General features: G+C 43.1%; 1 protein-coding gene across 3 annotated transcripts in view; it reads left to right on the forward strand.

Moving 5' to 3' along the window:
• LOC137877328 (protein bicaudal D homolog 1-like) overlaps positions 1 to 11,834 on the forward strand; it is a 50,022-nt gene that overhangs the window by 12,636 nt on the left and 25,552 nt on the right. For all 3 annotated transcript variants that reach the window (XM_068717160.1, XM_068717159.1, XM_068717158.1), the window contains exons 2-4: positions 6,666 to 6,878; positions 7,190 to 7,342; positions 10,526 to 10,830. In XM_068717160.1, coding sequence (XP_068573261.1) covers positions 6,666 to 6,878; positions 7,190 to 7,342; positions 10,526 to 10,830 — 671 coding nt within the window. The remainder of the gene's footprint in view (positions 1 to 6,665; positions 6,879 to 7,189; positions 7,343 to 10,525; positions 10,831 to 11,834) is intronic.

Here is an 11,834-nt window from a genome sequence, read left to right on the forward strand (position 1 = left end):
TGTGTGTGTGTGTGTGTGCGTGTGTGTGTGTTTCTCTTGCGTCTATTGCAGAATCATTGGCAGTGAATTGACCTTGATACAAAACACTGGCAGCCTGCAAGCTGGGGTCAAACTCTCTCACGCATGCGCACACGCACGCACACACACACACACACACACACACACACACACACACACACACACACATCCCTGTACTTCTATCTTTGTGATGACCCTCAATGACATAATGCACTCCCTAGCCCCTTACCTTAACCATCAAAACTAAATGTCTAACCCAACCGTTACCCACACACACACTGGCATCATCCCAGTCTACAGGGAAGTCAGCTGTGTGGCAGTGATATATTTAGCATGAGGTGCTATTGATCTGACCAGACGTCATGGTGGAAGGTTCACTGAGAAATGACACAGCAGACTGCAGGCCAAAACACCTGCATTCCTCAAACACATCAGGGTCACTGTTGTCTGTTTCAAAGCAGATGTGATGAGAGTCTGGAATCGGACAGTTTAATTATTTAGACTCGCTGATCTGCAGCTTCCAGTGTTTGTAAAGTAACATTATTACAAGGTTTCAATGTTCCTTGACATGAAAACAAGTCTTTCCTTAAAGCCTTTCCTTGAGTGTATCTCAAGCTATTTTTTCATCATTGTGATAAATGTACTTATTTCTAAAACACTTGTGTATATTTATATAAAATGTGGTTGCTATCAATATAATTTTTTTTCACTGATATGGCAGTGTTTGTGTGTCAGACATTTGTTTGCCACTCATGTCTGTCTGCAAGATGATGACATCATTCTTCATCTTAGAGAGTAAATGTGTGAACAGCCAAAGAAAGAAGGAAATGGTGAGAGAGCATCATTAGGAGGATGGAGCTCTGGGTCAGACTGTGTCTGTGCTAACTCAAATTACACATTCAATTCAAATAAAGAGCTGCATGATGCTCCCACAGTGTCAATCAACCAGGGTTAGTTTTATGGGAAAATCTTCAGTCCGGCTGCATTTGTATGCTGACAGAGCAACGGAAGGCACAGGGAAGATAGACAGACAGATCAATGAGAATGATAGATGGTGTGAAAGGAGGAGGTGAAATAGAGTGTGATAAAGGTTTTGAAAATGGAACAAAAATAATTGGGTTTTTGTGGGTTTTCTTATGTACGTGAATCTCTTTCTCACTGGCATCACTCATTTATGTCCTGTGAGGACAGTGTGTCCTGTCACTGCTTCCCTGTCCCTGTCCTCTCTCTCTCTCTCTCTCTTTCTCTCTCTCTTTCTCTCTCTCTCTCTCTGTCCTCGTCTCTTTCAGTCTAAGACAGGATGACGTCAGAGTTGGCAGTAAGGCACTGTGTCAGCTAAGTAGGACACCGGTCTCAGAGCCATAGTAGAAGCAAGCGGCAGATTAACATATCATTACTAGCCAGTTCAAACCTCCTAGAAATCACCTCCAACTTTTCATCAGCCGAGAAAAATGTGCTCCTTTCACTCTTGACCTACATGCAGGGCTGGATTAAACTGCTTGTGGGTCCCAGGGCAAAAACGTCCCCTTTTGACAACCCACAATGAAGCAACCAGTGCTCTTGTATCAGAAGTCAACTGCACCCCAGGTTGTATGTGTGTCAATTCATTTTTGGTATTTTAATAGAATCCATTCCATGTAAGAACATTTCACATGTGAAAACAGCAGATTATTAAGTTTTTCTCCGACCCCCTTCACATTGTCTTCACGGTCAAGTCTCCACCAGTATTGGAAATTGGTAACCCAAGTCAATCACAGCTCTTGCCGTCTCCACCTGTAATTTCGTTAGCAGCCATAGCCCTGGTGTTTAAGAAGGTGCACATCTACTTCGGTGTAGCCTTCAGCTGCTAATTGTGTAGACTCTGAAGATTAGCCATAACCCCTTTACAGTTGAGCTTTGTGCCAATATCACCATGCTAACGTGCCCAAAATGACAATGCTGAGCTCCCTCTTCATCACAATGGTCAGGTAAAATGTCTGCATCACTGCTGAAGCAGCACTGAATCGCCTTTCCATTTTACCCTTACTTTTGAACAAAACCCCCAAATTCTTGAACTCCCTGCTTGGGGCAGTCACTCACTCTCAACCCTGGAGGGCGCAATCCAATGCGCATGCCAACAACCACTGGCAACATGTTTGACTTTTTGCAGAGCTTACATACACAGCTCTCATTTTGGTTTTACAAGGACCAGATGGCTTGTAGCAACGACTTCCGGCACCCCCAATTCCGGAATCCACTGAGGTATGACAAACAGTGGGAGCCTGCTTTCCAGTGCTTTAGAATAAACTTTCTTGGGGAAGCCTAGCAAACTCAAAAGGCCTTCTTCCTTAGCTTGACGGCCTCCTACATCACTAATGTCCACCAGCAGGTTCTTAGTTTGCTGCCATGACAGGCACCCGACCCGACCCTTCGACCAAAACTCCTAACAGCCGCTTCCACAGAGATGGCTTTAAATGTGGCCCACTTGGATTCCGAGTTCTCAGGCTCTCAAGTTCTTCCAGAGGTGGGACTTGGAGATCTTGTGGAAAGGGGCCTCAGCCAGACGCTCCCAGTTCACCTTGTTTGAATTTACCAGGTCTGTCAGCCCTCAGTTTCCCTTTTTTTGGCAAATTGCGACAACTCTTTTCTGGAAGATTCATATATGGTTAGTGAAATCACTCTTGGTCTGGCCCCTTCCCTGCGACCACATTACCTTAAACAGAGGCTGTGTGTATGTGTTACCTGCATTGTCTCCAGTGGTGTGAGGCTCCATGCCAGCAGGAAATGCCAGGCAGGAAACCGCCTTCACCGTGACTTTTTCTTGAGCAGGACTTTGGAGAATTGTTACGTCCCAGAGAGGTCTAGGGGTAAGGGATGCAACATAAGACTTATGTTCTCAGGTAATTAACATTATTGATTGTAAAGTGGTCAAAAATCAAGGTTACAATTGATTTACTTAAAGTGAGCAAATAAAGCAGAAAGCGCTGCCAGGTGGCTCCAAATCAACAAAAGAATACAACAAAACGTCTGCTTCATTCCAAATCAAGATCACAGTTATCTTGCTGGTTAGTAACAAAAATAATTAAAGCTGCAAGCTGCGATGTACGGGCCCTCTCACCTCCCTGCGTCTCGGGGGTACTGGCGGGACTCCGGCAGACACGGCCACGAATGTCTTTGACCATCAGACAATGCGTTCCGGAGTTAAACGTATTTGTCCTGTGGACTGTGTGAGACTGGAAATTATGTAGTGCAAATATTCTACTAGTTCCTGTATCCACTATGTGGCGCTAGATAACATGCAAAAACATGCATTATGTTGCTCTATATCAAGTGTAGACCACATCATGTAAATTTGATGTCAATCGGATGCTGTCTGTCACATAACGCTGATTTCCTTTAACCAGTAGGTTAAATGAGTATGAGTGCAAATGAGCTTGTAGACACTCTCAAGCCATGACTGTTATCAAGCATGGCAAGTTTGGGACAAATTTGAGCAAGTCCAGTGGAGTTACATCAGTTTGTTGTTTAATGGTGAATCATGTAAAATGGCCGCCACACCACGGCTACGCCATTCCATCAAACATAAAGCTTCCCCGGGAGGAACAGTAGCTTGGTTTTGTCCAGGTTGAGCTTCAGGTGGTGTGTCGTCATCCACTTCGAGATGTCAGCCAGGCACGCAGCGATGCGTGTCTCCACTTGAGTGTCACCGGGGGGGAAATCACAAGACCAGCTGGGTTTCATCGGCACAACAATGGTAAGAGAAGTCATGCGAGCCAATAACAGAACCCAGAGATGTTGTGTAGAGTGAGAAGAGAAGGGGGCCCAGAACTGAACCTTGTGGAACCCTCCACGTCACCTGGTAGGATGGACCTGTCAGGTAGGATGCAAACAAGGAGAGTGCAGAGCCTGAGACACCCATCCCCTCGAGGGTGGAGAGGAGGATCTGGTGGTTCACCGTGTCAAATGCCGCTGACAGGTCCAGGAGAATCAGGACAGAGGAGAGAGAGTTAGCTCTCGCGGCGTGAAGCGACTCTGTCACCGCAAGGAGAGCTGTTTCTGTCGAGTGACCCACCTTGAACCTGGACTGGTGGGGGTCCAAGAGGTTGTTCTGGTGGAGATAGGAAGAAAGTTGGTTAAAGACAGCATGTTCAAGTGTTTTGGATAGAAAGGGTAGAAGAGAAGTTCTTGACATCAGAGAGGTCAAGTGACACGCTCTTGCAGATTCCTGCTCTACAACATCAGGAGGATTCGTCGGCGCAGGTGCTCATCCAGGCTCTTGTCATCTCCCGCCTGGACTACTGCCACTCACTACTTGCCGGAGCCCCGGCGTCGGCCATCAGACCTCTGGAGCTTGTCCAGAAAGCTGCAGCTCGCCTGGTGTTCAATCGCCCCAAGTTCTCCCACACGACTTCCTTTCTCCATTCTCTACACTGGCTACCTGTAAGAGCTCGCATCCAGTTTAAGACTCTGGTGCTAGCCTACAGGGCAGTGAAAGGAACAGCTCCTTCCTATCTCCAGGCCATGGTCAAGCCCTACACCCCTGCCCGACCACTTCGCTCTGCTGCCTCGGGGCGATTGGTTGCCCCCTCGCTCAGAGGTCCCTGGCCCGCTGTTTTCTGTCCTGGCCCCACAATGGTGGAATGAACTTCCCACTGACGTAAGGACAGCAGAGTCGCTGCCCATCTTTCGGCGCAGGCTGAAAACCCACGTCTTCAGGAAGTGCTACCCTGAGCCTTCCACTTAGCACTTATTGTTTTCATACTAGCTTGTTGCACTTATTGTATTCATATTACTTTTTGCGCTTACTGTTTTTGTTTGTTTCTGCACTGTACTTTGGCTCTGAGTTATGCTCTGCTTCATGCTCTTAGATGCTTGTTTGGAAAAGGAGATGTACTTATGACTTCTGGTGACTAGTTCTCTTGAATACCTATGTTGAATGCACTTATTGTAAGTCGCTTTGGATAAAAGCGTTTGCTAAATGACTGTAATGTAATGTAATGTAATGTAATGTGATGGTTTCTTCAGAAGGGGGGTGACTCTGGCAGTCTTGAAAGCTGTGGGAAAGCATCCTGAAAAAAGAGATGTGTTGGGTGAGGAAAGGAAGGAGTTCAGTCGCAATAGACTGAAGAAGAGGGGAAGGGATCAGGTCAAGGGAGCACATGGTGGGGCGGTTAGATGTAACAAGGTTGAGGACCTTGTTAGGGGAGAGGAGAGCAAGATAGGGTAAGATGGGGCATGGAGAGGGGAGGGAGAGCTGAGGGGGAAGAGCTGGAGAGGGTAGAGAGGGTGAGAGAAGGCAAAAAATCTAGGGAGCGTAAAAACAGCAATCATTGTTGTTCCTAACACCCCAAACATGATCTGCTGAGCTGATATCTGAAGTGTTGACTCTATGGTTTTACATGTATGTCAAGCTTAACATGTAGATGACCTCCCATAACAAAAAACACAACTTCAGAGTTCCATCAGAAAAACCGACCTCATCTCAAATGGGTAAGCTACATTCCTATGCAACTATTTAGCATTAGCACAATTCTGTCACATGAATTGTTTCTAGCACAATACTGATACGTGTTTTTTGGTCTGTTTTTCAATATCTGTGCGCAGCAACTTCAGGGAAAGATTCAGGTCATGATTATATGACAAACCAGCACACGCCTCAAACTAGGACTCAGGGTTCCCTTCTAGCCTCAGGTTTGGACGTGTTAGATTACACTCGTTACACGCATACAGTGTCTTTTCAAAAAAACTTCCAACTTAGTAAGTAAACTTACTTTACTTAGTTTTTAGGTTTTTAGGTTTAGGAAAGAAAACTACTTGTTTGTAGCTTAATATTGTGGTTTGGGTTAAAATAGGTGTGCTTGTTACAAAACTGGTGTTAGTTAAGTATGTGAGTAACTTAACAAAAGTGAGGTCAAATAAGTCAATGTTAACCTTTGGGTGAAAGGGTTATGTTTGTTTGACACTACCAGTGTCACCAGCACATGGTCACACGCCACAGACTTTTAGACCTGTCAAATTTCTTCCTGAACTTTGCACATTGGATTTGGTTCTATAAACATTTGTACCACAGATACAGGAAACTAGTAACAAACATTTTCTATATTGTATACATTTAGCTGATAAGAGTGACATCAAGAATTCCCAAATCAGAAGATGTAACATGTTCATGCGATGGAATGCATTTTGAGCAAAAGTTGCATTTGCTTTGATAGTTATTTTATTGGGTTAAATCTAAAATGGCAGAAAGAGAGATTACTTTGCTGGGAGGAGAGTGTGCGGCAGCTCTGGAAGACACACCTTCAGTTAGCGGTTAGCTGTAGCAACTTGAATTCAGCCAGTGCAAACCCCAGCGCTAGGGTTCTGATCCCGGGGGAACTCCTCGACTCGCCGCCGGATCAGCAAACTTTCTGTTACACAGCTTATAGCCAGCGGATGCACCAGGGCTAGCTGGTTAGCATGCTCATGTCAGTAGAGAGATTGAATGTTTTAAGCAAAAACTCTGGTCACATCTTATTCATTGCCCCTTTAAAATCCATGGTTGGTTGGCTTATGAGTTCTGGTATCTTACGATGGGCATATCATTTCTGACCATTCAGTCACCATTTATTCTAACAATTCATCTCCTAATCATGTCCATGTCACATCTTTTTCTCTCTGCCATGTTCCAGGCATTCGGCCAGGCCTACTCCACCCAGCGTAAGGTGGCAGAAGATGGGGAGACCAACGAGGAGACGCTGCTGCAGGAGTCTGCCTCCAAGGAGGCCTACTACATGGGCCGCCTCCTGGAGCTCCAGTCGGCGCTCAAGCACAGCCGAACCACCGCCTCTAATGCCCAGGCTGACAGCGAACACCTGAGCACCCTGCTGCAGGAGCTGAGGGAGGTACAGTACAGCGCTTCATATCATTTCAGAGCCCGCAACCTGAAAGCAGGTTACCTTCATGTACAACAGGTTTGAAATTTAGATTTGTCATAACAAGAGATTTTTCATGGGAAACAAAGGAAATGGTTCATTGGGACTGAGTTTTAGCTGACCACTTGGTTTCCTGTGGAAGTGCATTGTAATGAGTCCATCCAGCAACTGTGTCATGTAATACCCAGCCACTTCCATACTGATTCCAGTCATTTTCTTGGGTTATCTGTGGCATAAACAGCATGCAGCTCCAGCTCTTTTTCCCTGAACTGTCTCAGCAGAGTAATGAGATGTTGGAGTTGCAGCGCAGCCGGATGCGAGAGGAGATCAGGGAGTACAAGTTCCGAGAGTCTCGGTTGCTTCAGGACTACACCGAGCTGGAGGAGGAGAACATCTCTCTGCAAAAACTGGTGTCGACACTCAAACAGAATCAGGTACAGAGGATTCACACACACATGGACATACACATTACCACCCTGCAATAGAAACTGAACCAGAAGAAACTAAGCTACTCAACAAAGTTTGAGATTTGTTAGTACCGTATTTTTCGGACTATAAGGCGCACCGGATTATAAGGCGCACTGTGAATTAACGTGTCTATGTTCACACATAAACCGCACCGGATTATAAGGCGCTTTAAGCAAAACAACACAGTCCGGTAAATCAAACTTTATTCAACTCAGTTGTAACAACAAATACCGGTACAGAAAAATACACTCACTTATCGATTCATTCCTCTTCCACAAATCCATCAAATTCTTCATCTTCAGTGTCTGAGTGAAACAGCTGTGCGATTTCGGCATCAAGAATGCCCGAATCCCTCTCGTCATTTTCCGAGTCAGTCTTGTTGCCGTTATCGGTACTTGGCTGTTCAGTGATGATTCCAGCTTTCGTGAAAGCTCGGACAACGGTTGCGACCGATGGTTACTTGTTGTGCTTATTGATCGATTTTGACTTTTAGTTTAGACATTACATTCCTGTTACGGGGCCGATCAGGTAGTGACACAGCGTACCGTAATGCTCCGAATATCCATTGAGCGGAGCGGCTTCGTTGCTTACCAAAGTCGTACTTACACATTTCAACAGATTTTTGAGCGCATTGTACCACATAAAATCGATCATTAAGCACAACAAGTAACCATACATAAGGCGCGCTGGATTATAAGGCGCACTGTCAATTTTTGAGAAAATTTAAGGATTTTAAGTGCGCCTTATAGTCCGAAAAATACGGTAGTAATAGTTTTTCCAATGTGGACATTTCTATTCCAACAATGTCACACATGTTTTAATGCTTCCCCTGCAGTGTTGTTCTCCTCTCATCTACATTTTATTTAAGCAACAGGGACATATTTAAAGCCACTATGTGTCACTAATTTGAAAAGTGGTATCATCACTACTCGCTCACCTGAACATGGGTCATACCCCTCTCCACCCAATGTAATTTGGATTCCACACCAACCACTAAACAGTAACAGCAAACTGCTATTTTTTTTAAAATGTAAAAATGCAAAATTAGATGAGGGTGATGAAATAGGTGCAGGTTTTCTTGATTTAAAGAAGGCATTTTGATACAGTAAACCATGAGGTACTCCAGTCAAATCTATTCTCTTTTAATGTGTCCTCTGATGCTATTAAATGGATGAAATCATATCGAATAAACACTAAGCCAAGTGTACGTATTGGTTATACTCAATCAACATACCTTAACTGCAACATTGGTGTTTCTCAAGGATCAATACTGGCCATATTTTGTTTAGCTTGTACATTAATGACCTGCCTTTAGTCTACATTCAAATGTAGTCTGATGACACTGTTCTTTATGTACATGCTAAAAACAAACAACAAGCAGCAAACAAACTAACTGCAGCCATGGGCCATGTGTCAGATTGGTTGAGCAACTCATGTTTACACCTGAACATAAACAAAACTGTCTGTATGTTCTTTAGGAAACCCACAGAGACTCACCAACCTGGCCAAAAGGTAGCCGGTACTATCAAATTCAACCTGGCTAACTTTAGGCATATAGAACCATACCTATACAACAGAGGCAGCCAAACTCTTTATGCATGCTATGCTCTTCTTCCACATTACATTCTGTTTTACAAGCTGGTCACAAGGAAGCATGACAACTCTAAAACCTATTGAGTCCCTTTACAAGCAGACAGTAAAAACACTTGACCGAAAGGACAATTGCTATCACCATTGTCATAAAGTTCAAAAGCACAATCTATTTAATTTTGATAGTTTTAAACATTTTGCAGATGCTTGCCTCATCTTTGAGGTTCTACATGGGCTTACACCTCCCACACTGAGTCAGTTCATAATGCTAAAGGATAGTAGCAGCAGGACAACACTGTCAAACACCAGAGGGGACTGTGTTGTACAATACAGACGTAACAAGTTTGAGCAAACAGTCCTCTCAGTCAGAGCCACCCACGACTTAAACAGTCTTCTTATTGATTAAGAGAAAACACTAATTACCTAACCTTTAAACAAAAACTTAAAGCAAACCAAAGCTGCAATCACAGTAATTATACTACCTCATCTCTGGCACTGCCGTTACACACTCTCATTGTTTTTACAAATGACCTACTTTTGAAAATCGTATTGTGTTGTATTGTGCTGTACAGTGTTTGCTTTATAGTGTACTATAGTGTTTGCGGTTGAATTGTACTGATATTGTAACAACCTGCCCAGGGACTACAGACAGAAATTAGCTCTCTATCTAACTCTTTACACACACACATTTACATTGAGGGGGAAACTGAAATGTTGATTAATGTGCACTATCCCATGTAAATGAATTAAATAAAAAAAACAGTATACACCTTCTTTTACAGTTTATTGAGCAATATCTTTGTGAATGTGTCGCTGTTCTGTTTGCATGGTGCACAAAGCAATTATGGCTGCGCCATTTTTGAAAAAACGATCTAATTGTGATTATTTTGACTGACATTGCAATTGCAATAGGATTTGTGATATCAGAGAGAGTGATTGTTTTTACATAATTCTCATTTTCATTGGAAAACAATCAAATGATTATGGATAATTTTTTGCAGGGATCTGTAACAAACATATGTTTTCTTAAGTCTGTAGGATATACATGTGTAGGCCAGGAATATCTCCATATTTAATTCGAAATGGTATTTCGACAACATTTCGCCTTTGACAAATATTGTGCCTCCTGTAATTTGAAATTTGCAGTATAAAATTCGGATACATTGTGCAGCCTTTTACCAGACACACATTCCTACATTGGTTTCAAGCTATTCTGCTGATCGACAGTTTACGGCTTTAATGTGCAAAGAACATACAGTAGCAGTGCACCATCATAGGCAAAGAAAAATAAGACTGCAAGATAGCAAACTTGGATGTAAACTATGCCCAATTTAAAGCAAATTCTGCTTTGCAAATGTTTTAAGGAAATACAGGCCTCATGGATGTAAACACAACTTTGTTTATTTACGAGAAAGCTCAACAGGGCACCTATGATATGACCCAAATAGTGACATAGTTTCAAATATAGATTAGGAACTTCTTTTAAGTGATACAGTACTTTGGCTATTTAGTCTCTTGATATCATCCCATTAATTTCTGTTGCTACATCCTTGGTTCAGGTGGAGTATGAAGGTCTGAAGCATGAGATCAAGGTCCTGGAGGAGGAGACAGAGCTCCTCAACAGCCAATTACAGGACGCGCTGCGTTTGAAGGACATCTCAGATGCCCAGCTGGAGGAGTCGCTGGAGTCTCTGAAGAGCGAGCGTGAGCAGAAGAACCACCTGCGCAGGGAGCTGGTCCACCACCTCAGCATGTGTGATGTGGCCTACACCGGCAGTGCCCACCTGACCTTCACCTCTGCTCCGCCAAGTGGCACTGCCACACCAACCACTCTGCTCTCCCCAAACGCAGAAGAGTCAACAAGGTGGGATATAGCAAACATAAAAAATATTTGGAAAGAAAATGGAATGTTTTCATTGATAGTGATCACATGAGTGTTGCTTGAAAACAGTCATACTAGTCTCTTTCAATTACATGATATCTTAATAATTAGCTTTGCTTTGTTTTTGAGGAATAGTAATTCAATTCAATTTAATTTATTTAGCCCAATTTCACAATAACAATCTGTACGTCATACGACATCCTCTGTCCTTGGACCCTCGCATCAGGAAAGGAAAAACTCCGTCCCCCCAAAATAAGAAGAAACCTCTGAGAGAGCAACAGAGGAGATTCTTCTCCCAGGATTTCCAGAAGGGAAATAGATATAATGTGTACAGAATGAATAAAATAATAAGATTATAAGATTACAGCATAATAAATCCATATGATGTCCCATTGCAGTAATCTAGTCTAGAAGTAACAAATACATGAACAAATTGTTCATGTATGGTGTTCAGGGCCTAGTAGAATAACTTCAGTTTTGTCTGAGTTTAACATCAGGAAGTTGCAGGTCATTCGGGTTTTTATGTCCTTAAGACATGCTTGAAGTTTAGTGAGCTGGTTGGTTTTGTCTGGCTTGATTGATAGATATAATTGAGTATCATCTGCATAACAATGAAAGTTTATGGAGTGTTTTCTGATAATATTGCCTAAAGGAAGCATATATAAGGTGAACAAGATTGGTCCAAGCACAGAACCTCGTGGAACTCTGTGACTAACGTTGGTCTTCATTGAGGTTTCATCGATTACAAATACAAACTGAGATCGATCTGATAAATGGAACTTGAAGCAGCTTAGTGTGTTTCTTTTATTGCCAATCAAATGTTCTAGTCTCTGCAGCAGGATGTAATGGTCAATGGTGTTGAATGCAGCACTAAGTTCTAACAAGACAAGAACAGAGACAAGTCCTTTGTCTGACGCAATTAGGAGGTCATTCATAATTTTCACCAGAGCTGTCTCTGTGCTATGATGCTTTCTAAATCCTGACTG

This window comes from Cebidichthys violaceus, unplaced genomic scaffold, assembly GCF_023349555.1.
Source record: "Cebidichthys violaceus isolate CVI_PGR_0920_01 unplaced genomic scaffold, fCebVio1.0.p SCAF_21, whole genome shotgun sequence".
NCBI lineage: Eukaryota > Metazoa > Chordata > Actinopteri > Perciformes > Stichaeidae > Cebidichthys > Cebidichthys violaceus.